The sequence below is a fragment of the Leptonotus elevatus genome, chromosome 8 (assembly GCF_054856555.1).
Source record: "Leptonotus elevatus isolate MCC_2025b chromosome 8, RoL_Lele_1.0, whole genome shotgun sequence".
In the NCBI taxonomy this organism is placed as follows: domain Eukaryota; kingdom Metazoa; phylum Chordata; class Actinopteri; order Syngnathiformes; family Syngnathidae; genus Leptonotus; species Leptonotus elevatus.
This window is the reverse complement of record NC_141246.1, coordinates 888884-914499: the sequence shown is the minus strand read 5'-3', so window position 1 is coordinate 914499 and position 25616 is coordinate 888884. Positions and strand designations below refer to the sequence as shown.

The following is a 25616-nucleotide window of genomic DNA, read 5'->3' as shown; positions in this document are numbered from 1 at the left end:
GTTAGACAACGTATTTCATATATAGCCATATTTATTTTAATCATACATGGTATAAAATGAACTGCTGGTTTTCTGGCTTCTCCTGAAACACAATCAAGCAACAGAAGAGTGTTAAAATGGGACTATTAATATTAAATGTACATATTTGGTCAAATCAGTGCATGTGAGATTAGCAAGGAACATAAATTAAAAATACATTTAAAGGAGGTTTATTTTAAATAGCTGTCCAAGGCATCTTTAATTATTAATATTATGATAGAAAAGGGTCTCTACAGGTCTTTTAAAAAGCAGTAATGAACCAAATATACAAGGTCACACGTATTTCTACACACTGTACAACGTCCTCCTCCTTCACTACAACATCGAGAGAGTGGACAAACATAAATAATACCAGCAGGCTCTGCTCTGCCCTCTCCTTTCACGCACTTTTTGTGCGCACCCCTTTCACGCCAAGCTGGCGCCAGTTCAACCTTTTGGGACTGTCTCTGAACCAGTTCTGTGTGAAAGAGGAACGCGCGCTCTGACGGTCCATGCGGATTGAACACAATGTTCGCATCCTGTGGTGTGATTGTCACGTAATTAGCTTGCTGTTAAGAACATGTTGTATGGAACAATGTACATGATAATACTGGCGTAAACACGGCTGTGAAATAAAAAGCTAAGATATTGAGCAAAAATTGGCGTTTTCACAGATTTCAAACAGTATGTATATGCAGTGGCGGTTACTGTACTTGAGCAAATGTTTATGGTATCTGTATTTTTTGAATATGTGTCTGCTGACTTTAATTTGACTCCCTACTTTGAACACAGATGCGGAATAAACTTTCTCCTTAGTTAAAATACACTCAAAACTAGGGATGTTCGAAATCACCCCCCCCCCCCCAGACTGAGACCAGTATGGGTACTGAACTCTTGAGTAGTGAATACCAATTGCCAAAACCACTAGAATTTTTGATACATGATATTTCCTCAAAAACAATGACGTCATTTGAAAGACCTAAACATCCCGATGTAGAATTTTTCCTTAGAACGGCATGAAATGAATGGTCATTTTCTATTCTTCTCATTTCTAGTTCCTGTTCGTAAAACGGCATAACAATACTCAACAGGCAATACCTTGTGAATCCATGTTCTCCTGTTAATTATTCTAGACCACGAAAAAGCTAAAGGCAAACTTTTCTTTCTAAGAAATTAATCAACTCTTTCTTTTGTTAATTTTGGTGCTCTTTGAAAGCCACAATTCTGGCTCTATTGTTGCATCAATTTCACAGCAACGCGGCGCAAAAGAGTCTTGATACAACCTTGGAAGTCGTGTCAAAATCTGCATGGGTCAATTTAGCAGAAGTAAGCCGCAAATGTAAAAATAACCATTAAAAACATAACACTGGGAGCTTTAAGTGAACGTAAGAGGAGGAGGAAACAAACAAAATGGTGTCTGTTTCAGGGTACGGGCACAAAATGGAGGCCACTCATAGTCTTGACAGTCCTGCAGTTGCAATTACACTGGCATTGGGCATGTGCTCTCTTTGTCCATTGCAAAAAAAAAAAAAAAAAAAGGGGGTCATAAATAAGGAAGGATTCTCTTCAGTCCACTTTTTCTTTGTACATGGTGCGACAAGAATCGCAAGGAGGTTTCTTTTTTTTGTGTGTTTTTTTTTTTTTAGGAGCCGGGCTGTGGTCCCATTATGGGACAAGATGACAAAACTCCAGTTCGTCGGTGTGGAGTCGCGTTGGTTGTTTTCTCACAGGTTCTTGGTGTTTATGTGCGTCTTGTAATGCTTGGTCAGGTGGTCGCTCCTCATGAAGCGCTTCTGACACTGGTTGCACTCGAAACGTTTGTCTCCTATACACACACAAACACAAATACGCACACACCTAAGATTAGACTCGAGTTTGCAACAAAATGCATATCAACATAAAAATACTTGTACACTGTAAAAATACTTGTACACTGTTTGTCGTCACACTCTAAAAACTATGAGTGAAAAATGGACCGATCCTCTACTCGGGTCAATTTGACCAAACTTTAGAGTCAAGAAATGGGTCTTTTAGTGAAAAAGAAAAGAAAAAAGAAATTGGTCAGATCCTTTACTTGGGTCAAAAAATTGGCTCATTTTGTATAAAACAACCCAGAAAGTTGAGTCAAATTGACCCATAAAGTGGATCGGACCATTTTAGATCCATAATTGGATTACTTTTGTCCCAACTGTGCACTAGTGCAACAATTAAGCACACTTTCTACTATTGTGGTGAATTGTCATACTAGTGAGGACAAAGCGCTCGTACCAGTACATTAACCTTACTTAAGATGGATATTAAGATATCGCTTGAAATGCTATATGATTTTTTTTGCACAATAGTAGAACGTAGTAGCTACTAGTAATACTGATGAAGCACAAGACATTAAGTCACAGCTGTCAGCTGGGGCCGTTTTGATTCCCCTAGAAACGTCTAGTTGTCCTACTAGTATGCCATCCATTAGTATGGATGTAGTGTGTACTAATATAAGGACATCAAGTTGATAGAGACTAATGCTGATTGGCTAGTTTCCATATTATGTGGTGTGTTTAAGCCGGATTCAAATTTTCTTCATTTGAGGAGCCATTTTTACAGGTTAATCGCAGGCCCCTGGAGAAAGGGTTTTTATTAGGGGTGTCAATTTAATGCCACAATTAATGAGCGCCCCCTACTTGGGAAGCATGTACTGCGGGGATTCCAGTCGCAAACACGGCAGACACGTCCACGTCAAAATGTAGCAGTAATACATATTAATAATAATATATAATAAAATAATAATGCATATTTGTGGAAACTAGGGTCAAGTTGTATTTTACCATTTTAAAAATGCACAGAATTTTACAAGTCCCTTCATGTTAAAGATGAGATAGCTCTTAATATGCAAAGAAAAATGTGTGACCAACGTCTTACAAATGTAATGATGCTATCTAGTGGCGGAAAAATGACCTCAACACAAATCAATATCACACTCGGTTTTTTTACAGTACAGTACATCTATTTCATTTTAACTCAATTTTATGAAATATAATGAAATTACTAAAATGACTAAAAGATGCAGCCATATTTCTGTGAGTTTAACATTTTTTCCCACTTTTATGTTAACAAGAGTATGAAAACTTTAAAAAATATATTTTACATTTAGAGCAGGTGTAAAATTTGCGATTAATTACAATAAAAAAAATTAATCGCCAGCCACACTTAATTTTTATTAAACCATAAAAACACAACAATATAACACTGAGGTTAAATATATGGCTGCAACTATCGAATATTTCAGCATTCGAGCCGCCTACTGATAATTCTACAGAATAATCATGTTTTCGGATAACTTAGTACATTTAACATAACGAACATCCAATTGCTATTCTTTTTCATATACCAACCATTTTCATCTCTCTTAAATTCACATTGTACATATATCAGCAAACTGCATTTTAATGTCTAGAAATATTTTCAGCGGCGTACACCGAGTTGGACATTTGATATGAGACGACTGACTGCGTGTAGTGCAAGTATCGTACCCGTGTGCGTCCTGGCGTGTCGCTGCAGCTCGTCGCTGCGTGTGAAACGCTTGCCGCAGAATACCCAGTTGCAGACGAACGGCCGCTCGCCCGTGTGCAGGCGGACGTGCGCTCGCAGCAGCGACGTCTTGCGGAAGGTCTTCTCGCAGCCGGGAAAGTGGCAGATGTGCTTCCGCTTGCCCACGTCGCCCGGCCTGTGAGGGACAGCGCTAACATACTCAGAAGTAATCTCACATTTGAAAATTATAATGGATTTTTTTTATTTTTAAATATTTTTTATTTATTAAAGTTAATAAAAATTAAATTAAAATGTTAAAAAAAAAAAATATATTATTAATTATTATTATTTTAAAATTAAATTATTATTATAAAATTAAATTCTATTTAAAAACTTTAAAAAATTTATTTTAATAGAATTTAAATAAGTTTGACAAAACGCAATTACGTAATTGTGAGAAGCTGTGATTTAAATGCGGAGCGGAAGAAGAGAAAGAGGGCAATAAAAAAATATTTAAAAAACATCTTTGGGAGCATGGTAATATTTAAAATAGAACATATTTATCCGTTTTTGGGAGCATATGAATTAATTTGGGGGTTCAATACTAATTTCACAAATAAAATCGGGTCAAAAAATGAGTATCAATACCCAGCCCTACTGATAATAAAGGGTAGAGAAAATTGGAGATTGTATTATACACAAGTAGTAGCAGATCAAAAAACTGTTTTTATTTTACAAAGGTGCGTGTTATTCCCAGGATTTTGGGCCTATGGCCTATTTATGTAGTGGTTGCAATCATTATTGAGTGTTGCTGTTTCATAAACCACCAAAGTGTAGTGAAACACTGTAATCGTACTGCATGCTTTTATTTTGAAGGTCTGACTCTTGACAGGATGTGTCACGCAGATGAGGCCTGAGTGTTGCAAAGCAGAGCGGGAAGGTCAATGCTTTGCGTGATATGAACATGTACTGTGAGAAAATGCCTTGCCGTCTTGCCGAACCCTTTTTATACACAACATTCAAAATGCGCATGGATTCCGGGAAATGAATAGTGGAGTCATGCGTACTTTAGCAAACAAAAATTGCCCAAAGTTAGCGCTACAGGCTTGGTGCCACATCCTACCTTTTCTCAGCATCTTGACAGTTGGGACACGTGCAGGCCATGCGTCTTTTCTTCTCACTGGCGTGTCCGGGAAATTCCAGGGTGAGCGTCTGGTCCACGTGGATGGCGGGCTGGCTCTGAGCCGCCATGCCCGCGAGCTGGAGGCCGCCGCCCTGCATGGTCTGCACCGTCAAGTGCTGCTGGCCTGACAAAAGGCACGCACATGAATGTTGCTACATGTTAGCTCACGAGTGGACAAAGCATGGATCTTGGGGTTATAATAGTTTGGGATTTTTCATTATTACATGACATTATTTTTGACTTTTTTTATCCAGTTAGTTTGACTTTTTAGAGTGGATTTGTAAGTTTTAATTTTTTCGAAAAATGCTTCATTTTAATTTCTTTTTTTTTTTAATTAGTTACTGGCTTGAGTTTTTTTTTTTTTAAATACAGTACAAAATTAGTGTGGTAATTTTGAGTCAATTTAAAGTTCCTTTAATGGCACAATTTTTTTTAAAACTATTTAATTAATGATCGCCCCTTACTTGGAAAGCTTGTACTGGGGGAATTCCAGTCGCAACGCAGCAGACACGTCAAAACATTTTGCAGGAATAAATTTGATAATAACGCATATTGTGGATAATCCATGTATCATTCGTTCAGTCGGGAAATGCAAAAACAAAAAAAAGACTTGTTTTATATTTGTTCCAAAAACCAAAATGAAGAAAACGGATAACGACTTGTTTCCGATTTCGTGCACAAATGGGGGGGGGGGGGGGCGTCAAACAGTGCCAAAAGCTCGTTTTATCAGGTTGGGAGGGGCTCGTGCTTGGAGAGCAGAATGACCTAGAATTTCTCATACAGCGAATGCCGGAAAACAACACTTTGGTGATGTTTTTGGTGAGGAATTAGCATTTTAACAGGGCCAAAAGCTCCAAAAATAGATTTTTCACGTTGCTGCCCCTTTAACTTGTTAAAAAATTGTGACCACCTCGCCACAATTGTGTTAAATATAAATATAAACAAAATACAATGATTTTAAGTAAATGCACTACAAAACCCAGATATTTAATGTTCAAACTTATAAACGTTATTATTTTCAGCAAATAACAACTAACTTAGAATTTTATAGCTGCAACACAAAAGTTTATCAGTTGACGGCTGCAGCATTTTGGATGAAAGGTGAAACATCTTCAACAATCAACAAGTTTGGCTTATTTACATATTTTGCATTGACATTGGAACTTTTTCTAAGTAGGAAGCGGCCCATTCTTTCCATTTCAAAAATCAAATGTTTTCCCACCCGTAACCAAGTCACACCGGGCTACTGTTATACCTCCCGCGTTGGTGATGGTGACGGGAACTCCCTGCACTTGGACGCCGTTGATGCTGATGGTCTGCACCGCCTGCCCGGCCGACGACAGCTGCGGCGTGTTCAGCGCCATTATCCCGCCCGCTGGTGCGATCTTAGCCAGGGTGCGCTCCTTCCTACCGCCCGCCGCCGTCTTCCTGCCGATGGTGGTGGGAGGCTGCGGCGAGGCAGGCGTGGCCACGGGAGTGGTGGGCGTGGTCGCCGTGGAGACGGCGTCCTGGAGTTGCACGGACCGCCACTCGCCGGCTCCAGTCTTAAAAAAGATCTGACACAAGACGACATTCTTCGTATTGTTTCCCACTGAGGAGCCGCGGAAAAAAGCAGTTTTTGAAAATGATATGAGGAAAGAGAAAGTCAAGTACAACAGATGTTGTCAACTTTCCCTCCTGTGGCCATAAAGCATGGAATGCATCCACCAGAGGAAATTTGGCTCTGAGGTGACTGTCGATTTAACCCACCTGCGTTGGCGCCGTATCCGATGACGCCAACTGCAGGCTGGAGGGGGCGGGCGACTGCCTCTGCGGGACGGGCGGCAGCGAGGCGGAAGCGGCCTGCACCACCTTCAGGGCCTGCTGGGGGATCTGGACCACAGGAGGGTCCTGCTTGGGCGGCACCAGCTGCACCTGCTGAACCATCGCCGGCTGGCCGGGACTCTGCACGATCAGCAGGTTGTTTCCTGCCTGCAGACGGGAAAAAAACGTAAATCCAGATCCAGAAAATAAAAAGCCTGCCACAGTTTAGCTCCCCAGCAGGCAAACGAGCACCATAGGAGCTAGCTAGGGAGCTAGCTAGGGAGCTAGCTAGGGAGCCAGCTAGCTAATCTAATCTAATCTAGTCTAGTCATTTTTTAAATCAGGTAAATTGTAAACAAAGATGGCAAATCCAGGTCCAGAAAGTAAAATCCCTGCCACAGTTTGGCTTTAGCCCCTGATGCTAGCTAGCTTCCTAGCAGGTAAACAAGCACCATGGGAGCTAGCTAGGAAGCACCTGAGGCTAAAGCCAAACTGTGACAGGGTTTTTACTTTCTGGACCTGGATTTGCCACCTCTGCATTAAACGGAGCATTAGAATGTGGTCATGTTTCCCAACCTGAATGATGTTGTCAGCAGTTTCTATCACGATGGTCTCCATCTGCTCTGGGGGCGGCGAAGGCGCCTGCGGCTGCGGTGCCGGAGGCGGCGTTTGGGCGGCCAGTATCGCTTTCTTCTTCCTGCCTCGTCGCGGCTTTCCTGCCACGGTCGGCGCCGCCGCCGTCTCGGTTATGACCTGAGCGCCACCCACCTCCCCCGTCGCCACATTGAGCGGCAGCGTGAGCCCGCCGGGCAACTGCACCAGGTTGGCGCAGGCGCTCGACTTTCTGGTTTTGGGCGAAGGTTTGATGGCGACGGTCTTCTGCGGCGTGACGGGAGCGGCAGCCGCCTGGGCCGGAACCGACATAGGGGTGGTGATGAAGGCCTGGTTGGTGCCCGGTATGAGCTGGATCTGGCCCCCCTGCGGCATGACCTGGATGGTTTGTGCGCCCTGGATCTGCGGCATGACCTGGTACTGGATGTTGGCGGGGGTCTGGGGGCTGGAGTGAGCCGGGCTCTGCTGGATGGTGAGCATGATGGGGCTGCCCGACGCACCGGGACCCAGGCCGGCGGGGAGCTGGATCACATTGCCCTTGGCTTGGAGAAAGCCCAGGTTCTTGGGGGGCGCGGGGGCGATGGGGGCCGGCTTGATGGGGAGGAGGCGGCGGGGCTGCGGCTGCGCCGGCGGCGAGGCGGCGGGGACTTGGGCAGCGGGGGGTCCGATCTTACTGCAGGTGGCGGCCAGCAGGGCCAAAGGGGACGGCTGGCTGTCTACCTGCGCACACAATCAAACCACTTGCATTTTTATTTGTGCTGTCAGAGTCAAAGCATTAACTGATTATTAATCACAATAAATTATCGCATTAATCATGTATTAATGCAGATTAATTACAATATTAATTTTGAGCGCAGATGATTTAGCTGACAGCGGATGGTTACGTTAAAGGTAGCACAGGTTGTGTTTTCAGTACTAATCATAACTATATGCATTCAAGTAAATCATTTAATAAATGTTTACGTTAGGGCCCGACCAATTAATCAGCCGCAGATTATAATCGGCCGATTATTGCCCTTCAAACATCGGCCAAAACAATTGGCCAATTGGGCCAAATGGACGATTATTTTCCCCTTAACTAGGGGTGTCAAAATTTAAAGTTCCTTTAATGCCACTATTTTTTTTTTTAATGCAGGATTAATGACCGCCCCTGACTTGTAAAGCCTGTACAGGGAGAATTCCAGTCGCAACGCAGCAGACACGACCACGTCAAAATTTAGCAGTAATACATTTCATAATAATGCTTATATTTGTGGAGATTGGGGTCAAGCTGTATTTTACAATTTTAAAAATGTGCAGAATGTCACAAGTTACTTCATATTAAAGATTAGATAGCTCATAATATGAAAAGCTCATGTATGATATTAATTGACAAAGATGAAAACGAAGGACATTTTCTCTGTCGTTAATTTTATAAACATAAGGTGTCGTTTCAGTAAATTCAAATTTTTTGAAAGTCATACAGGTTTTTATTATTTATTATAGGTTATTTCATTACTTTCTGTTAACTATAATTACCTTGGCATGTTAGCAAGTTCACATTTGTCATTGCAAACTATTGACAGCATTTTTCTAAAAAGAAAAGATTATTAAAAATTTGGGGCATCAGAGAATTACAATTTTAATCATAATTAATCGCATGACTTCACAAAAAAAAAAATCTAGGTCCTGTTAACAAAAGTGGAAAAAATGTTAAACAAATAGAAATAGTTCAAATGAATTTTTGACGTTCAAGTGTTGCCTCACCTGCGAGGTGGCGGTCGAGGGCTGAAGATATTCACTGGGACTGACAGCGACAACAGTGGCCATAATGTCCTTTGGATCTGCAACACAAATATGATCAAATAAGCAACAGCGCCTCATGGTTGACATGACATCAACTGAGCAGAACACACAGCAAACTTAATTTGAATACATGTAAATGTCTTTTAATACGTTTTATGTGTGTGTGCGGAAGAGCAAAAAACAACAACCTATAATTAAATCGGTTTTTTTGCCATCTTTATCACAGTTCTCCACCATCAACGCAGGAGAATCTGGAATCATGTGCACCCGAGGTTGGCAGAGGTTGACAGCAAAGCATTAGGACAAGCACAAATCACCTGACGGAGCAGAACGACGGCCAAAGCCAAAACAATTCCGCCCGAGAGATCATCCGGTTTGATTGCCTTTTGTCACGACACTGAGAGCTGTTTGTAATAGTTTGACCCTCAGGGTCATCTGACACAATGACATTGTGATGATGTTTGGATAAATGAATAAAAAGTTCACCTGAGAACGGGAAGGAAAGGAAAGGAAGGAATGAAAGATGCAAAGGGGTCAAAAAGGCAAAAAAAAAACGGGTTTCAGTTGAGTTAAAGGATACAAGGATGGACGAGGGTCATTTTCATATCAGTTGATTATTAACGGAGTATTTGAATTATTGGCAGTTACCATTCAAAATGTAAAAAAAAAAAAAAAATTCTATCCTATGAAATTTCCACTTTTAACACCAAAATATCTTTACTGTTTTGTGTCCCCAAAGACTTCCCAGCATTTGCCACTTTTTAAATATTTTTTCTCATGTACGTGTCTTTCCCGCGCCATTGGAGGGAGATTCCTAAAGTTGTTGCAATACACCAGAGAGTTTTGTGATCTGAAGCACAAGAATGTGGCAAACCTTTTGCATTCATACAAAATAGCAGACAGCAAAACAGAAGGAGTTATTTCTGGGTATGCATAAAAATATGAAAGCATCAGAACAATTGCTTGTCTTTACCGTTATTAGACATGTTTAAAGGCTTGTATCGGCAGAGTCCAAAGGGCTACGCATGTAAATTGCAATAAAGCCGTTTGTCAGAATCAGAATCGATTTTATTGATGTCTTCTTTACTGTTACGCAAGAAGTGTATTTTAGTTGGCCGCCACCATTCGCACAAAACTGAAAATGTGATTTTTCGGCAAGTTTAAGAAAGTTTGCGTCAAACTGTCATGTAACTAGTGTGGCTTCCTCTTGATTGAACTTAAAATTTGAAATCATTGAGAACTTTTTTTTTTAAAACAGGACTTAAAGCGTGGCTGTTTCAGCATGGGAGAAATTCACACATAAAATCAAGGCAGCATTAAAAGAAAAGTGTGAAGGTCGACTACCGCTTTCTGCATTTTATTTTATTTCTTTATTTTTACAACAATGTGAAGGTCGGCTACCGCTTTCTGCATTTTATTTTATTTCTTTATTTTTACAACAAATTCTTGACGGATCGTGTGTCCTACTACTGCCTGGCGGTTTTGGTTAGGCTGGTAATGCCGATCGCAGCCTCTCTTCCATGGCAAATTAAATGCAAACTTCGTGAAAAGTCATTACTGGAAGAGGATGAATGCGAAGCAGAAACAACGCCCATTCCGGCGATTGACCAATCAGAGCCGTTCACGGCAAAATAGCGCTAGCAGGAGAGTTGCCGGTCACGACAAACTATCCACTGCCAAAATTCTACATTAGAAGGAAAAACATTACAAGTGTCAACCATTATTTATCGAATTATATGAAAATGGCCAAATAATAAAAAGCAAATGAAAGGGGAGAAAGAGGAGGGAGGTCAGAAAGGAAAAGGAGACACAAAAATATAACGGAAATGAAACATGTTCAAGTGCATACCTGCTTTTTCTGCGTATTGATATTGTTGTAAAAAGTGGATATTCTAACATCAATTCTACTTTTGCGTATAATCATTTTTATTTATAATATTTGCAACTACAAGCAAGCGCCGACGGTCCGCCCGGCTTGCTCAGGTTGGCTCAGCTTGGTTTGTTTGTTTGTGCTAACGACGTTAGCAAACGGGCTGCGTAAAAAAAAAAAATACAAGCAGCAGCTCCGTTGACTGGCAGCTAGCGGCTTATCAAAGCTGATTTATTCGTGTGCATTTTAGCACCGACGGGCACAACAACGCCCAATATGTGAGCCGTGCATATGAGGTTGTGGTTTATTGTAAGGTTACGTTTGAAAAGATTGGAGTCCGAAAGCATCTTAGCTTAGCTTAGTTTAGCACAGCGGCTTTTCACATTAGCATACTCGGGCTAGCTTGGTGCCGCTAGCATCCGCGTAGTTAGCGAGTTAAACTCTTCGATAGCATTACAGAAAAGGGAAAGCCAATTGAGGAAGTGCGACGGCTTTGAGCTTCACGCAAGCCGTCTCAGCCCGCCGATTATTTCCGTCCACTGGACCATCGAACCGTGGCGCGTATTCGAGCGCCACGCAAATTTCATGTTTTACCAAGTAGAAGGTAATATAAAAGCCAATGTTTGAATTCCTACCCACCGCTCATGACGACATTCGCTGTCCGTACAGCCTCGAAACACAGCGAGCCCCGGCAGGAATCCGCCCGCGAGCCCCTGCGCCAATCCACGCACAAAGGAGATCTGATTGACGGCAGAAATTACCAATGGCGTTGAGGCATGGCAGTGATTGAAATTCTGTATATCCAATCGGAGAGGGATTTTTGAGGATGTCAATCGATGGATGACGGCTCCTCCAATGACGTCTGTAGAAATTGGTCTCCAAGGGGCGTTTCTCTGCGTGTATTTGCGGCCAATTAGAGCAGGAGTCAAGTATGAGTGACGTGACGAACCTCCAATGTAAGATTTGAGGGGTGGGGCGGTCCGAACAAGAATGACAAACCCGCTAGCCAATCACGTTTAGCAGCTATACAAACTCAAAAATTCTGCGTTTACAAAAAAATTAAATTAAATACTTTTGATTAACACCGTCAAAGAGACGTTTAAAAAAACTATTGAGGAAGGATAAAGTCATAATCTTACCACATAAAAATCTAATAATAGTTAGTGTGAGATTAAAGGTACTTTGGGGGGGGGGTTAGAACATATTTCAACATTACAAACTCAGTATTTTTTTTTTAAAGAAACCCCGACTGTCATGACAAGTTTGCTCTATATTATTTATTGGTTGTTACTAACCTAACTCTGAGATTCATTTTACAAAAATAATTTCCAGTTTTATACATTTCGTAGAAACGTTATTTGGACGGTTTTGTGGCACATTCATTTACCAACACTCCGCAAAAGAATGACCCAATTCCGCTTAATTGCTGCAAAATGATCATTTACCTCAAATAATGTATCTTGGTCCATCCGAACATCTACGCCATCAACGTATCTTACGTCTCACAGCTGGTGCCTTCAGGTGGTCGCACTCGTCGCTCGATCCCGTGATTCGGTCTCCTGCTGCTCGTCGCCGGCTTTGCCCTCGCTAGCTTTTGCTAGCTTCTCCCGATAGCCACTTTTGCTTGCCGGGCTGCTCGCTCGCTCGCTCCAAATAAATAATAGGTACCAAGAAGTGGTGGTAGGCTCGCGACGCGGCCTTCTCAAACATTTGATGTCCCGTACCATCTCAAATTTTGACTTGGCTTTATCGCGGTAAAGCGTGACACTTAACTTACCACATGATAACATACTCATCATGTTACAATGTGAAATGTATCATGTTAAAACTTGAAATTTAGCACATCATGAAAATGTGAAATTTGTGAAAAAGTGGCACAAAAGAAAAAGAGGTCACAAGTCTGCATGTTTTGCTTTTATGTTGACTTAAAAAAGAGCGGCCATCTTGTGAGAAACACAATGAGCAAACACATTTCAACACGTCAATGACGCAGGGCAGACACACATGCACGTTATACACGCACACACACGCACACACGTGTTGTAGCCAGGTCGAATCGGGAGGGGGGGGGGGGACTCAGACAATGACATCATACTGCAGATTAATTAGATCATGTAGTGACAAACTCGCACCCTTATTTCTTTCCTGGTCCAGATGATCATCAAACCAGCAATGCCGCTTCAAACCAAAATGGCCGCCTTGCTATTCAATTTTGGCCATGGGTCCTTTGAGACATCTTGGTGCTTCTTGTTATGACAGACGTGTCCACCCGGGAATGATTTTTGGGGGGGGGGGAACTCGCGTGAATGGCCAAATTGACCCTAAAATGGCCGCTTCAAAGGGAAATAAGTCACTTCCTGTTCAATTCTGGCCATGGGTCCTTGAGACTTTTTGGTGCATCCTGTTATGATGGACATCCCCCCAATTTCATGTCAATAAGACAAACTGGTGGCATGAGCTGTTTTTTTTTCCTTTCTTTCTTTTTCTAACTTTACTTTTACAAAGTGAGTTGTCAAGGCCTCCTTGCATAGAGACAACAAATACAGCATGAAATGAAAATGTGTGTTATCGATGGCGTGTGTGTGCGTACGCGTGTGCGTCTGCCCGAAGAGCATCGAGAAGCCGCCATCATCTCACTGGACAGAAAAAGAGAACGTGAAAGAGAAGGCTGGAGAGAAAAGGGAGGAGTGGTCCAAACAAAGGAACAATCCAAGCAAAAAGCACTTTTGCGTCCATGTGCCGTTTAGTCAGTTTAGGGAGGACGACGGCGACGGCGGCGGCCGGCAAACGTCTCCTGAACGCTGATTGGCGGCAGTCGAGAACCAAGAGCAGCTGCAGCAGGTCCTCCTGTCAGCCAACACTTATACCGCTCAGTCCTCCGCACGGCGGCCTGAATAGAAAGCATCATCATCATCATCATCATCATCATCAGCATCATCATCAGCATCATCATCGTCATCATCATCATCATCATCATCATCATCATCATCATCATCATCATCATCATCATCATCATCAGTTACTTTTTCATGTTAAATGGTAGAGGACCTGATTTAATTTTTCAATATCACTCTTTTTCTTGAATAAAATACATTTGAAAAATTTAACGTTTTTATTTGAGTTAAAAGTAAGTTTTTCAAATTGTCACAAAATGTGCTGTTTATAAATGACAAAAAACACAACAAAAACGAATGTATATAAAAAGGTGAAACCTTCCAAAAGAATGATAGTGTTTTATTATTCAATTCAAATATCTTTTACAATCAACAAACAACATGAAACGGAGGCGCTCAAAGTTGCTGCAAAGGCCAAAACGCGTAAGCAATTTTTTTTTATCAACTGGCCATGTTAAAATAAAGGCCTTTTATTCGCAACGACTTTGACTGCCTCAATTTCCTGCTTTTTGAAGTGTGCTTTAGTGATCCCTCCATTGAAGAGCACCAAAGAGACATTTAAAAATAAAATAGCTCTGATTTATTTAACAATCAATTTGATTAATTCATTTTAAAAATGTTTGACTATATTCCAAGAAAATATTTTTTTTTCACTTTTTAGTTAACAATTTTTTACACATTGACACATTTTTAATTGAATAAATGAAAAACTTTAGATACAATTTTTTTATTTTTAATATTTAATCATTTATTTTAAAGCTAGATGTTACAGACAATGATTCCGATAATGGATAGATGTGGGTTTTTTTTAACCAGTTTTCTTCTTTTTTTTTAAATATATATATATATATATATATATATATATATATATATATATATATATATATATATATATATATATATATATATATATATATATATATATATATGAATAATATTAGAAACGACATGAATTTAATCAAATAGTTGAAAGTTACAACTTAAGATAATACACAATTCTTTACTTGAATATTTATGGTGCGTTTTTCCATTACAGTTTTTCGCAAAAATATAAGCGATATTGTACTAATAAAGTACTTCGATAAAGTACAATTTCGACTGGCCGGCGTTTCCATCGAAAAGCTTCTGAAGCGCAATTCTCGTAATGTCTCGCGGGATCTCGCAGTTCTGTAGGAGGTGCTCATGATGTTTACGGAAGAGGGACGCCCGGAGTTGCTAATATCACTTTAAAAACATCCCCCTCCCCTCGTTGGGCGGGTTCGGGCATTTACTGTTGGTGTTGTGTGTGTGCGCACGCTTAGAACTCGTGTTATGGTGCGGACGGATGGATTTCAACGAGGACGTGAACCGTTGGTTCCGTAGCTTAAAACGACTTGTTATCCCCTCCGGATGCAGCTCCGACACGAAAGCGAACGGCCCCGTACTTCCTGCTTTCTTTCCTGCGTGCTGGGCGGGGGTCACGTGGCTTCAGGGAATGCGCAAAAAGTGTCTCTTGTCTCAAAACCACCTCTTGAGAGCGTAAAAACGTTTTTGCGTTGTTGTTGGGTTTTTTTTAAATCACGTGTTTCCATTACTAGCTTGCTTTTACAAAACTGAGGGGAATGGAAATACAACTTGATCAATTAACTAAAAACATTATTTATTTGATCGAACAAAATCTAAAAATGTCACACTTTAAAACAAAAAATCAAACTTTCAACCAGTTGAATGTTACAAGCTATGAGATAAATACTAATTTGTTTAAACTTTTTTTTTGAAGGAATTGCTTTCACAATTGTCGTATGTGATGTTGAGGAAAACGAGAAGGCTGAAAAAAATATATAAGCATGTGGGATGATTTAGAATGATGTAGAAAAATATGGAGTGATATTGAAATATAAAGAATAATGTACATTTATATTGAATTGACTAACTTTTTTTAATGTGTCATTGTGAATGAATTAATTAAATTTTTTGGGGGGCGTGATCATTCTGGCATGCAGAAAATCGAATTCTCAAATGAATTTTTGTCAGGCGAAAAATACGAGCCCCTATGACGAGAATTTTCGGGAATATGTTGAAATGGGAATGATGTGAATGGGATGAATTATGTGGAAGGAGATGCGTGTCAAAAAAGTGTGAGGAATAAACAAAAAAAAAAGGCCAACATGTCCCGACGAGGGAGTGCTTTGACGTGCGCGCGTACGTACGTGTTGATGCTGCTGCTGTTTGTGCTACGTATGCGCCTCCAGCGCCGCCCGGATGCTTTTGATTGACAGGTACATCTCCTCCTCGGGGTCGTAGTAATAAAACTTACTTAGGTACGACACCAGCGACCTGCGCACAACACATAAAACCATCATTTGAAACCTTAACTCTTACTTAAGACCCTCATTTCAGATTTCAACTTGAAACTCCAACTTCAGCTTGGAATCTGAATTTGAGACCCGAACCCAAAATTGAAGCCTCAATACTCGCTTTTCACATTTCAAACTTGAATTCTGTCATCAAACCCTAATTTAAAACCCTAAGCCAAGTTTGAAACAGAAATATTTCAAGCCTAACTTAAGATTTATGTCATTTTTTTACATGACAAATTCCCATTAAAAAAAAAAGAGATTTTAACACAAACCCACCAAATAAACCTTATATGATGCATATTCATTAGTCTAATAAAGCCTATTTATTTGAAATGCATAAGCCTCAGGTTTGTGTATTTAGTATTAATAAAGTATAATTACTCTAAATTAATAATAATGGCAGTATTTATTTAAAATGCATAATGTATATTGTTTGAATTGCATAATAATCAGATAAATATATTGCTATCTGAAAAACACTTTTGTCTATTTTTTTTCTTTCTTTTTTTTTTACATTTTTATATTTTGGAGATGAAACTGAATGCAAACATCCCAAAAAGTTAATTCTTCTTAACTCTTTTGCTCTTTTTTTTCTTTCTTTAATTTTTTAAAATATTTATTTTTTATTTTTACTCTCTCTGGTAGACATTTACAGTAAGTAATTTTAAAAATAGAAATGTTATCTCACTGTTACTTTTTTACTTCATATAATTATATATATATATACTGCTATGTGAAAAACGTCTATTTTGTTGCTTTATTATTATTTATATTTATTTAAAAAAAATATTTATGTTTTTGGGATGAAACTGAATGCAAAAACGTTTTAAAAAAATAGTAATTATTTAATAATTATTAATTTAATTATACTTAATACTAAATACATCAACCTGAGGAATATGCATTTCAAATAAATAGGATTTATTAGACTAATATATATATCATCTAAGTTGTATTTGGTAGGTTTGTGTTCAAATGAATCTTTAAAAAAAATACATGTGAATTTGTTATGTAAAAAAAAATCTTAAATTAGGCTTAAAATATTTCTGTGAGTGAATGGAAAGCGGTCAATGCAGATTGTGACGCGTGATTCGAAAGCGGAAGAGGAAACCCCGCCGCGATTGCGGTAGGCGCACCTGGGCAGTGGAAGTTGTTGGATGTGATCGATGCGCACGATTTGCCGTATGCAGAATCTGCAGAGGTGTTGCAGGGACTTGACGTTGCTGAAGCGGGACACGGGATACAGAAGCTGCACCGGCGTCGGAGGAAGGCCTGAAACGCGCGCCGTCGCAACATCAACCACAAAAACAGAAACAGGACCAACAGCTGCCAAAAAACAACAGCCTTTCCAAATGAAGGATACTTTTCCCGTGTTAAGAATTCTCTTTACGTACGAGTGTGCAAATATGCTAACCTCGCGGAAACACAACTATTATTGTCACATTTCAAATTCAAGACCAACAAAAAACTACAACTGGAAATTTTTAAAAAGTACAGTATTTATTTACTTTTACAAAATCCATTGTGAAATTTTTTTGTGTGTACTTGTGTATACTACTCCAAACTCGGATTTGTTTTGTTTTGGGTTTTTTTCCAGAAAAAAAGGTGTTATTTAAAAAAATGACTACACAGTTGACCCCCGCATACTCGCGGGTTTGGAACCCGCATATTTTGCATAGTCAAAGGTTTATTTTTTAAATTAAAAAATATTTAAAAAATTTGACTTGATCTATTTTGTTATTTTTCCCCTGGGACTTCACTTCGCCCCCCCCCCCCCCCCCCCCATTTTCCTTGTTGGGATGTAAAAACAAATAAATAAATATTTCCGCAATGCATTTCAATGGGCATCAATTATTTTGGATTTTTGAAGATTTTTTCTCAGATTTTTCCCCCCAGGATTTTATTAAACTGCAACACAAGGCGAGTTCTCTGTGTGTTTTTTTTTTGGGGGGGGGGGGCAATTAACTTCAACTGCGAGTGGCATTAAACAACTTGAAGCATTTTTTTTTGAAAGAATTGTTGACTGCGAAAAAACTGCTCCTCGCGAAGTGACAGCATTCGTATCGCAAATGAAAGCAAAAGAACATTCGTATCCCCAAATTAGCACCTGGCGTACCTGGTACTCGGGATCTCAGGAAGTAGAGGAACTTTCCGTTCTTGGAGTGCATGATGGCGCGCTCGATGAACTCCACCACCGAGTGGCAGCGGTCCTCGAACTTGGGGTGACACCACAAGCTGAACGTGCCTAAAAACACGTCAAGTTAGCGTTTAATTGTGACTTGGCACTTTTGGGCTTCTTTTTTTGCCTGAACAGTGATTTATACATTCAATGTATTATCTTTAATAATACATCGTGTTAGCTTTCCATTTGAGCAATTTGTCAAAACTTCACCACACTCACTTCACCTTCGCACTCGATGCTCGCAGTCTGATGTTTTATGTCAGAAAGACCGCGGGAACGAAAGTTCTGTTCCGTCCTGTTCGTTTCATGTGTGTCTCTTTATGAGGTAACACTCGTTCATTGCATTCCTACCGGCAGCGCCGTTACAATAAGTAATGTTAAGTTATTAACATTGTTTTTCAGTTTCAATTTATATTTTAGCCGTTTTGGATTTAGTTATAGCTGTGGAGCTCAATGAATGGGATTGTCTATTGTATCTGTCTCACTCTCCTGAGAAAAGAAGGGAGTGTATGCAGTCTGGTACCTGTCTCTGTCGGAAGAGACAGGCTGATGTATGATTGTTTTTCTCTAATCTGATTTATACCTATGGGAACTCGGAGAGGGAGTAGAGAGGGATTTTCTGGTATTTACTGAGTTGTAAACAAATGTACTGTGGGCTGATGGGAGGAGACTTTTCGTATTCACCCACTTTTCAATAAATAATGATGTGCCGGAGTAGAGAGGACACACAATCTGACCAGAACACGGTTTGAGTGTCGTCAGTTTTTGTCATCAGAAGCTTCTGTTTTAATGATACCTTTGCAAAGGGACTTCTTCACCAGAATCTCACCATTCAGTTAATTGAACACGCAAAGAGTAGAATACAAATATTATCTACTCTAACAGTAAGTACTATAGTTGTGAGAAATATCACCCGTATTGGTGGTTCAGTGTGTTTGCAGCTCACGTAACTTGGCCATGTTTAATTGGCTCGTTTAAGTTTGCCGCCGGTGCTCAATTGCCTCGTTAATGTCGCCGCCTTATGTTAAAACATTACAACATGAAACGAAACGAAACCAAAAGAAATCAACCATTGAAAGTCCACGTTATGCCGCGACGCTAGCACTTAGCGTTAGCCGCGCCTCACCGCGATAGTGCTCCATGCGCGTGTGGTGCGTGACGCCCTGCGAGCGGAAGCTGAGGCTGAGGATGTATCTCGGGTCGGAGCTGTCCCGGACCAGGAAGGATCCGTCGGCCTTGCCCTTCAGCTTCATCTCCGCGTCCTCCCAGTTCATCGGACCCCAGTACCAGCCGCACTGCGGACCCACACAAGTGTACACGCCATGCAGGTGAGGACATGTTTTGTCACAACTGAGCCAAGGAAATACAAGAAGGACGCAAATGAATAAATAGACTAATTAATTGTAATGATATGACGAATAATGAACAAGTCAATGAAACGGCGTGAGTCAGGTGTGCCGGCTACCTTCTCCAGCTCTCGCAGACTGGCAGTGAAGTTGCTGGCTTCGGACCGGCGGAGGGCACAGAGGACGGGCGGCGGCGTCTGCCTGGAGGCGGGCGGCGCGTCGGCCTGCGCCGAGTTGACGTGAGGAAGCGCCCGTAGGAAAGCATCTAAAACGAGACAACACATCCGAGGCCTGAGCGTTCATACGGCCTTCTGTCCTGTCCTGTCCTGTCCTGTCCTATGTCGTTCCAAACTCCTATCCCCTCCTGTTCCTGTCGTGTCTCTTCCTGCGCTATTTGCTACTATTGTAAGGTACCGCCTGGCTCATTAGCTCTGTCCTGCCTCATCCTGTCCTGTCCCAGCCTGTCATTGCCTATTCCTACCCTGTCCCATCTCAACCAGTCCTGGCCGATTTGCTACTTTGTTACGTATAGGGGTGCACCGATCACAATTTTATAGCCGATCCACGATCTTTAAAAAGCCTGATCCGCTGATCCTGTGCAGTGCCTAGCTCACTATCGTTGTCCAATCCAGTCTTGTCCTGATCTACCCTACCCTGTCCTTACCCCCTCTCCTATTTGCTACTTGTCACATCCCTTCTTCACATGGTGTAGCTACGTCTGGCCCTTTACCTCTGTCCTGTCCTGCCTGTCTTCCACCATCCCGGTCTGTCCTGCCCCGTGGAGTCTTGCCCTATCCCATCCTGTCTCGTCCTGTCCTGTCTCGTCTTGCCCCTGTCGCATCCCACCCGGTCCTCTCCCTTCTCATCCAGCCCTGTCCTATTTTCTACTCACGGCTCCTGTCCTGTCCCATTCCGTCCTGTCCTACTCGCTATAGGTTGTGTCCCTCCTCGCATTGCCTAACACGGTCTTCCCATACCTACGACGCAACTCTTCTGTAACGTGAATGTTATGCTGTTTTTGTTTGTATCCGTTTTGACCCCGCCTTGATTGCGTCTTACCGTTGAGGCTGAGGCTGTGCTGCATGGTGGCGTGCGAGGGAGGATTGGGAGGGGGGAGTGGCAGGGGGAGGGACTGCAGGGATGCGCCCATCACGCTCAACAGGAAGCCACCCGACTGGGGACCCGAGATGCCGTCTGACGCAGACGCAGGCAAGGACGGAGGGAAGAAGGAGGGGAAGAAGGAAGTATGTGAAGGTAAGGAAATGTGAACGGAAGGCGAGCGGCATGAAGGAAAGAAAGAAGGCGGCAAGTGAGGACAGAAGGAAGTGAGGAAGTGAGGGAGAAGGGAAAAGAGGGAGGTGTTGATTCCAAACAGTAAAAGTAGCCAAAAGTAGATTTTTAGCAATTATATTTTGAGAGTTGTAAAATATTGCAGCATGATATGCTAATAATTTTTATCAAATAAAAACATATTTATGTACAGTATACATGGGCGCTCTGATTGGATGAAGAGTTGCTCATTTAAGATGATAGTTTAGTCTATTTCTTTAAAAGAGGGCAAACAGGTGACCAAAGCGGACACAGACAGGAAACGGATACAGACAGGAAGTAGAGACAGACAAGAAACAGGAAGTAGAGACAAACAGGAAGCAGAGATGGACAGACAGGAATTAGAGACAAAACAGACAGGAAGTAGCAATATTATATATATTAATATATATCATATGACTGGATAGCCAATAGGCCAAGACTTTTAATGTCGCAAGGCCGCCATATTGCTCCTCCCAAGAAACGTTTCTCGGCATACGATCCGAAACATTTACTATATCGAAATTGGAGAACAATTGAGACAGTACTTAGCAGAAAAAGCATGATTTAGGATGTTTTAAAACCTGTGGGTAGTATTTTATTTTGAAATTGAAATTATTAATTTTTTTACTTGTTAAAAAATAGTGATCACCCCGCCACTACCCCCCCCCCCCCCCCAGGTCTATACTAACTGTCGACAAGCTGTATATGTATATCTGCACGTGTACCATATAGTTTACACACTCGTCTGCTCGCGAGATGGGAGGAGCAAGATGGCCGCCCTGTGGCTTCAACGTCTTGTGCATGGGCTATCGGCTATCCAGTCATATATTCAGATCAGTGACTTATACGCACATAATGGACGAACAATTGGCCCCTTGTAACTGAAGCCCGAAGGCAGCCATCTTGCGTTGCTATTACTGACAACTTCTGTTTGGTTTTGGTCAAAACATCGTCATCATCAGTGCGTGCGTGTTTTATGCCAGGATCCCTCTCTGGCAGTGGTGGGCGCACTCGGTCCTCGGGGGCCGGCGTCCTGCAGGTCTTGGAGGTTTCCCTGCTGCAACGCAGCTGATTCCAATCAACAGGAATCGTTACCAAGCTTATGCAGAGCTTGCTGATGAGCTGATCATGTATCAGCTGTGTTGGAGAAGGGAAACATCCAAAACCTGCAGGACTCCGTTCTCTTACCAAAGAAATGTGCATGTGATGGTTCTCGCAGACTTACTGGTACAACCGTACGCCACGCAGACAGAACATAAGGCCAAAACGCCGTCAAGAAAACAATGGAGTCAATTCGGCCTTAGCGAGTGGCAACGCAAAATGGCCGCCGCCGGCTTAACTTCTCACTACGTCCAGTAAACGGCATTGTTCATATATAAGTTCGTAAAGCAAAGCCAGACAAACAGGAAGTCAAGACAGACGGGAAAAAGTGACATTTAAAAAGCGAAGACAGACTCACAGGAAGTAGAGACAAGGAGGAAATGGCGACAAACAGGAAGTAGTGACATCCATGCGGCAGAGAGATGCAAGCGCAAGGAACAGGAAGTAGAGACGGACGGACAGGAAGTACCTAAAAGGCTGAGACTTCGTCGCGGTGGAGGCGGCGGCGTGGGCGGGTGAGGCGTGTTGGCGGTTCCTCGCCGAGAGATGTCCACGTCCACCAGAGACACCGTCTCGCCTGTGGCCACATGGACAGATGATGGCGCTTGGACGGACGGACGGACGGACGGTGGCAATTTGAAATCCATTTCAACTGGAGATGGCGTGCGTGCGTGGCGAACGAGGTGACCTTACCGGTGAAGGCGGCGAGGGAGGCGAGGGAGGCGGGGCAGAAGGCACTGTGGGCCCGGCTCAGCCTGCTGCCGCTGCTGCTGGCCGCCTCGGGTTCCACGCTGAGCAAGATGCACAATAACAATGATCGCAATCACAACAAACCGAAACTCTGGCCTTTCCTCTCAAACTTCTTTCCTGCATTTTTGACAGCCTGCATTTTGAGTTTTGTTTGACATATTCTGTCTTTTCCAGGCTTTTTTTTCACATGCTTTGTTTGTTCTTCTTTTCCAGGATTTTCACTAATCATGACTGCTTTCCTTTTCCATGTTTTTTTTTTTTACTTTTGCAGACTTGGTGTTTTGTTTTCATGCTTTTTTAAAAACAAATGAAGTTTCTTGTTCATTTATTTAACAAACACTTTTTAACAACCTCTGTGAATCTTTTTTAGTTCTTTGAACGGGCTCTTATGCTCCTTTATCAGGTTTTGCATTTTTTTTATAGGCTCTGTGATTCCAATTTGTTCTCATTCTCCTTTTTCAGGCATTTTAATCCAGACTGTTATTATTTTTTATGGTTCGTGCTTTCAGGCTGTGCTCCTTTTTCTTGCTTTTTGAAGGCTATTGGTGCCTCTTTTTCAGGTTTTAATAGGCCGTGTTTCAATTTTTTTTTTTTTTTTTTTACAGTCTCGTGCATCTCTCCCAATTTTTGTACAGTCTTTGTGCTTATTTTTTCTACTTTTTTTTTTATTAAATCACTTGCCGTTTTCTTTTTCATACAGGCTGTCCTGAATATTGTTTTCCCTTTTTACAGGCTCGGTGAAGCTTTTTCGCAGTTCTGCATGTTCTATGTTTCCTTTTCAGTTCAGGCGTTGTGCTTCATTTTCGGTTTTAGGGTTTGTCCCCCTTTTTCAGGGTTATGCAATGAAAAAGGGTGGAACTGACGCACATGGCGGTTCCCCTCACCTGTCCGAGTTCAGCGCAGGTCCAGATGCGCTCATGTGCACATCCGCCAGCCCCCCGACGGGGGTCCTGCGGTCCTGGTCCAGCAAGTGCGAGGAGCCGCTGAAGCTTTTGGTGCGGAACAGCCTGCTCAGGCGGACCCTCAGCGAGCCCTTCTTGGACTTGGCGCTCACCCTCAACATCTTGGCCGCCCCACCGGGTGTCCGCGGGGCACTGGCGCACCTCTCAGGCCTCCTGCGTGGGGTGGAAGCCTGGCTGCTGGCCTGAAGGGAGTTCTGCGGTACCGGGTCGGCCCCCCAGGACCTCCCACCGCTAACCTCCTCCTCCACCTTCACCTCCGGCTGTAAAGAACTGATTTGGTCATCGGGTTCTGGTTTCGCACTGACAAAAAAGTTCCGGTGCCGCTCCTGGTCATCCGGACTCTGTTCCTGCAGGCCCAGCCCGGCCACGTCGTCGCTGCCGAGCCCTTCCAGAACCAACAGAGCGTCACTGGTGACAGCCGGGTCGTCGGCGTGCTCCTCACCCGGAGCGTGCGCCCCTGGACACGCGCAATGCGGGAGCTCGCCCGCTTTGAGGAGCATCTTTGGTACCGCGCCCACTCCCAGCTCCCCGAACCTCCGGGCCAGCTCCAACACGGCTCCCTCCCGGTCCCGGGCGGCGCACGTCCATCCGTGGTCGATGACGGCCAGCGGGGTGGAGCCCCCCGACAGCGAGGGCCACTCGGGCGGGCCGGCCAGGAGTCGGTGTCCGTGGCACACTTCCACAGATCCTTGATGCCCCGTAGACCCCGCAACCGGAGGAGGCGCCCCCCAGGTTCCATCATGTTGATCCTGCTGCTGCCGGACCTCTTTCGGGGTCTGAGTGTTGTTACCGAGGGCCGGCTCGGAGCAACCGACCCCCGGGCCCGGCTCCAAGCCCAGTGGAGTCCTCTGCTGGTTGAGTTCTAAGATCCCGTCCCCATTCCGCACGAGATCCGAGAAGACCAGCAGCTGAGGCCGCAGACCGGAGCCGAACTCGCATCCCGGACCCTGCGCGGGGCTCTGCGGCCTAGGAGGCGCACACGAGGGGCCTCGGCGTTCGCCGCAGCCGCCGTCAGGTGCGGCCGGGCCGCGAGTCGCCGCGGCTTTGTTCCGCTCGTCTCGGCTGAGCTCCAAGGCCGCTTTGTGAGCCAGCGCCTCCCGGCCAAGCCCCCCCACCTGCGCGACCCCACCCGGCGGCGCGGTGCCGCTCTCCGCATCCGGGCGGTCCTCCTCGGCGGCGGACACCAGCCGCATGAGCACGAAGTCGGGCGACATTTCCTGCGCGTCGCTCGTCATTGTGGCTCTGGACGGCGCGCGCGCACGATCGGCTGGCGACGCGCACGAGCGTCACATCGCGACGTAGGCAGCGCAAGCCGAAGACCGAGCGGCCGAAGCGGGGCCGGAGCTCCCGTCGAGGCGCAGCGAGACAAAAGGCCGAGAGGAGACGAGGGAGACGACGTCAGCCGCCGCGTTCATCCTCGGCGGCGGCGGCGGCGGCGGCGGCGGCGGCGGCGCGCTTGGCCCGCGGCGGCGTGCAGGCGGAGGCCGGCATCCGATATCGTCGAGTCCCGGCTCAGTGAAGTGAACGCAGCGCGGTCAGGCAGGCGGGCGGGCAGGCGGCGCGACCCCCAGCACCTTGCTCTCCATCCAGGCCCCACCCTCGCGCTCAGCATCACTCGTGACGAGGACGACGACGATGAGCTCACGAATCCATCTTTACTTCATTTCCTCAAATATTCACGTACAAATCACAAAAAAAAAATTCTGACGGTCACGGTAGGCTCATTCATTTTCGAAGTCATAAAAAATATATGATATTAAAGGCTTCTCCTGAATAGTAAAAATATATATTTTTTAAATATTACGAAATAATAAGAAATACTTTATGAAACACGTTGTATGTGCTCATCTGTGGAGTCATATTCAAATAAAATATTCTTTGACATAAAAAAATATATATATTCATAACAAAGCAAGCGTGTGGAAGCAATTCAGCTTTTGT

The 25616-nt window shown here is 43.3% G+C and overlaps 2 protein-coding genes across 6 annotated transcripts; both read right to left on the bottom strand.

Moving 5' to 3' along the window:
* Nucleotides 1-13: 13 nt before the first annotated feature.
* sp2 (sp2 transcription factor) lies at nt 14-11493 on the bottom strand. 2 transcript variants are annotated; one of them, XM_086083638.1, is made up of 8 exons: nt 11430-11493; nt 8882-8958; nt 7100-7855; nt 6470-6691; nt 5976-6276; nt 4661-4844; nt 3540-3733; nt 14-1843 (listed from the first exon to the last, which is right to left on the bottom strand). In XM_086083638.1, exons 1-8 carry the CDS (start codon nt 11434-11436, stop codon nt 1743-1745), a joined length of 1842 nt encoding a protein of 613 aa, XP_085939764.1. In that variant the 5' UTR covers nt 11437-11493; the 3' UTR covers nt 14-1742. The 2 variants fall into 2 exon arrangements, with proteins under 2 accessions (XP_085939764.1, XP_085939765.1); XM_086083639.1 differs by lacking the exon at nt 11430-11493 and adding an exon at nt 10770-11410.
* Nucleotides 11494-12691: 1198 nt separating this feature from the next.
* Nucleotides 12692-25345, bottom strand: socs7 (suppressor of cytokine signaling 7). 4 transcript variants are annotated; one of them, XM_086083577.1, is made up of 10 exons: nt 23598-25345; nt 22657-22754; nt 22433-22567; nt 20611-20745; nt 19671-19816; nt 19332-19500; nt 18140-18268; nt 17160-17295; nt 15874-16000; nt 12692-13680 (listed from the first exon to the last, which is right to left on the bottom strand). In XM_086083577.1, the coding sequence occupies exons 1-9, from the start codon at nt 24908-24910 to the stop codon at nt 15898-15900; spliced, it is 2364 nt and encodes a 787-aa protein (XP_085939703.1). In that variant the 5' UTR covers nt 24911-25345; the 3' UTR covers nt 12692-13680; nt 15874-15897. The 4 variants fall into 4 exon arrangements, with proteins under 4 accessions (XP_085939703.1, XP_085939704.1, XP_085939705.1 ...); XM_086083578.1 differs by having other exon boundaries at nt 22433-22540; nt 23598-25344; XM_086083579.1 differs by lacking the exon at nt 20611-20745.
* Nucleotides 25346-25616: the final 271 nt, after the last annotated feature.

Bases quoted from the DNA above. Each gene is read 5' to 3' on its own strand.
- sp2 (XM_086083638.1), bottom strand. The intron at 6,692-7,099 runs GTTGGGAAACAT...TCCCGTCTGCAG, and splicing joins CTGCTGACAACATCATTCAG to GCAGGAAACAACCTGCTGAT. The intron at 3,734-4,660 runs GTAGGATGTGGC...TGTCCCTCACAG, and splicing joins TGTCAAGATGCTGAGAAAAG to GCCGGGCGACGTGGGCAAGC.
- socs7 (XM_086083577.1), bottom strand. From the start codon at position 24,910: ATGACGAGCGACGCGCAGGAAATGTCGCCCGACTTCGTGCTCATGCGG. The intron at 22,755-23,597 runs GTGAGGGGAACC...CATCTTGCTCAG, and splicing joins CCTGCGCTGAACTCGGACAG to CGTGGAACCCGAGGCGGCCA. The intron at 16,001-17,159 runs GTGCGCCTACCG...TGTTGTGCGCAG, and splicing joins CAACAACTTCCACTGCCCAG to GTCGCTGGTGTCGTACCTAA.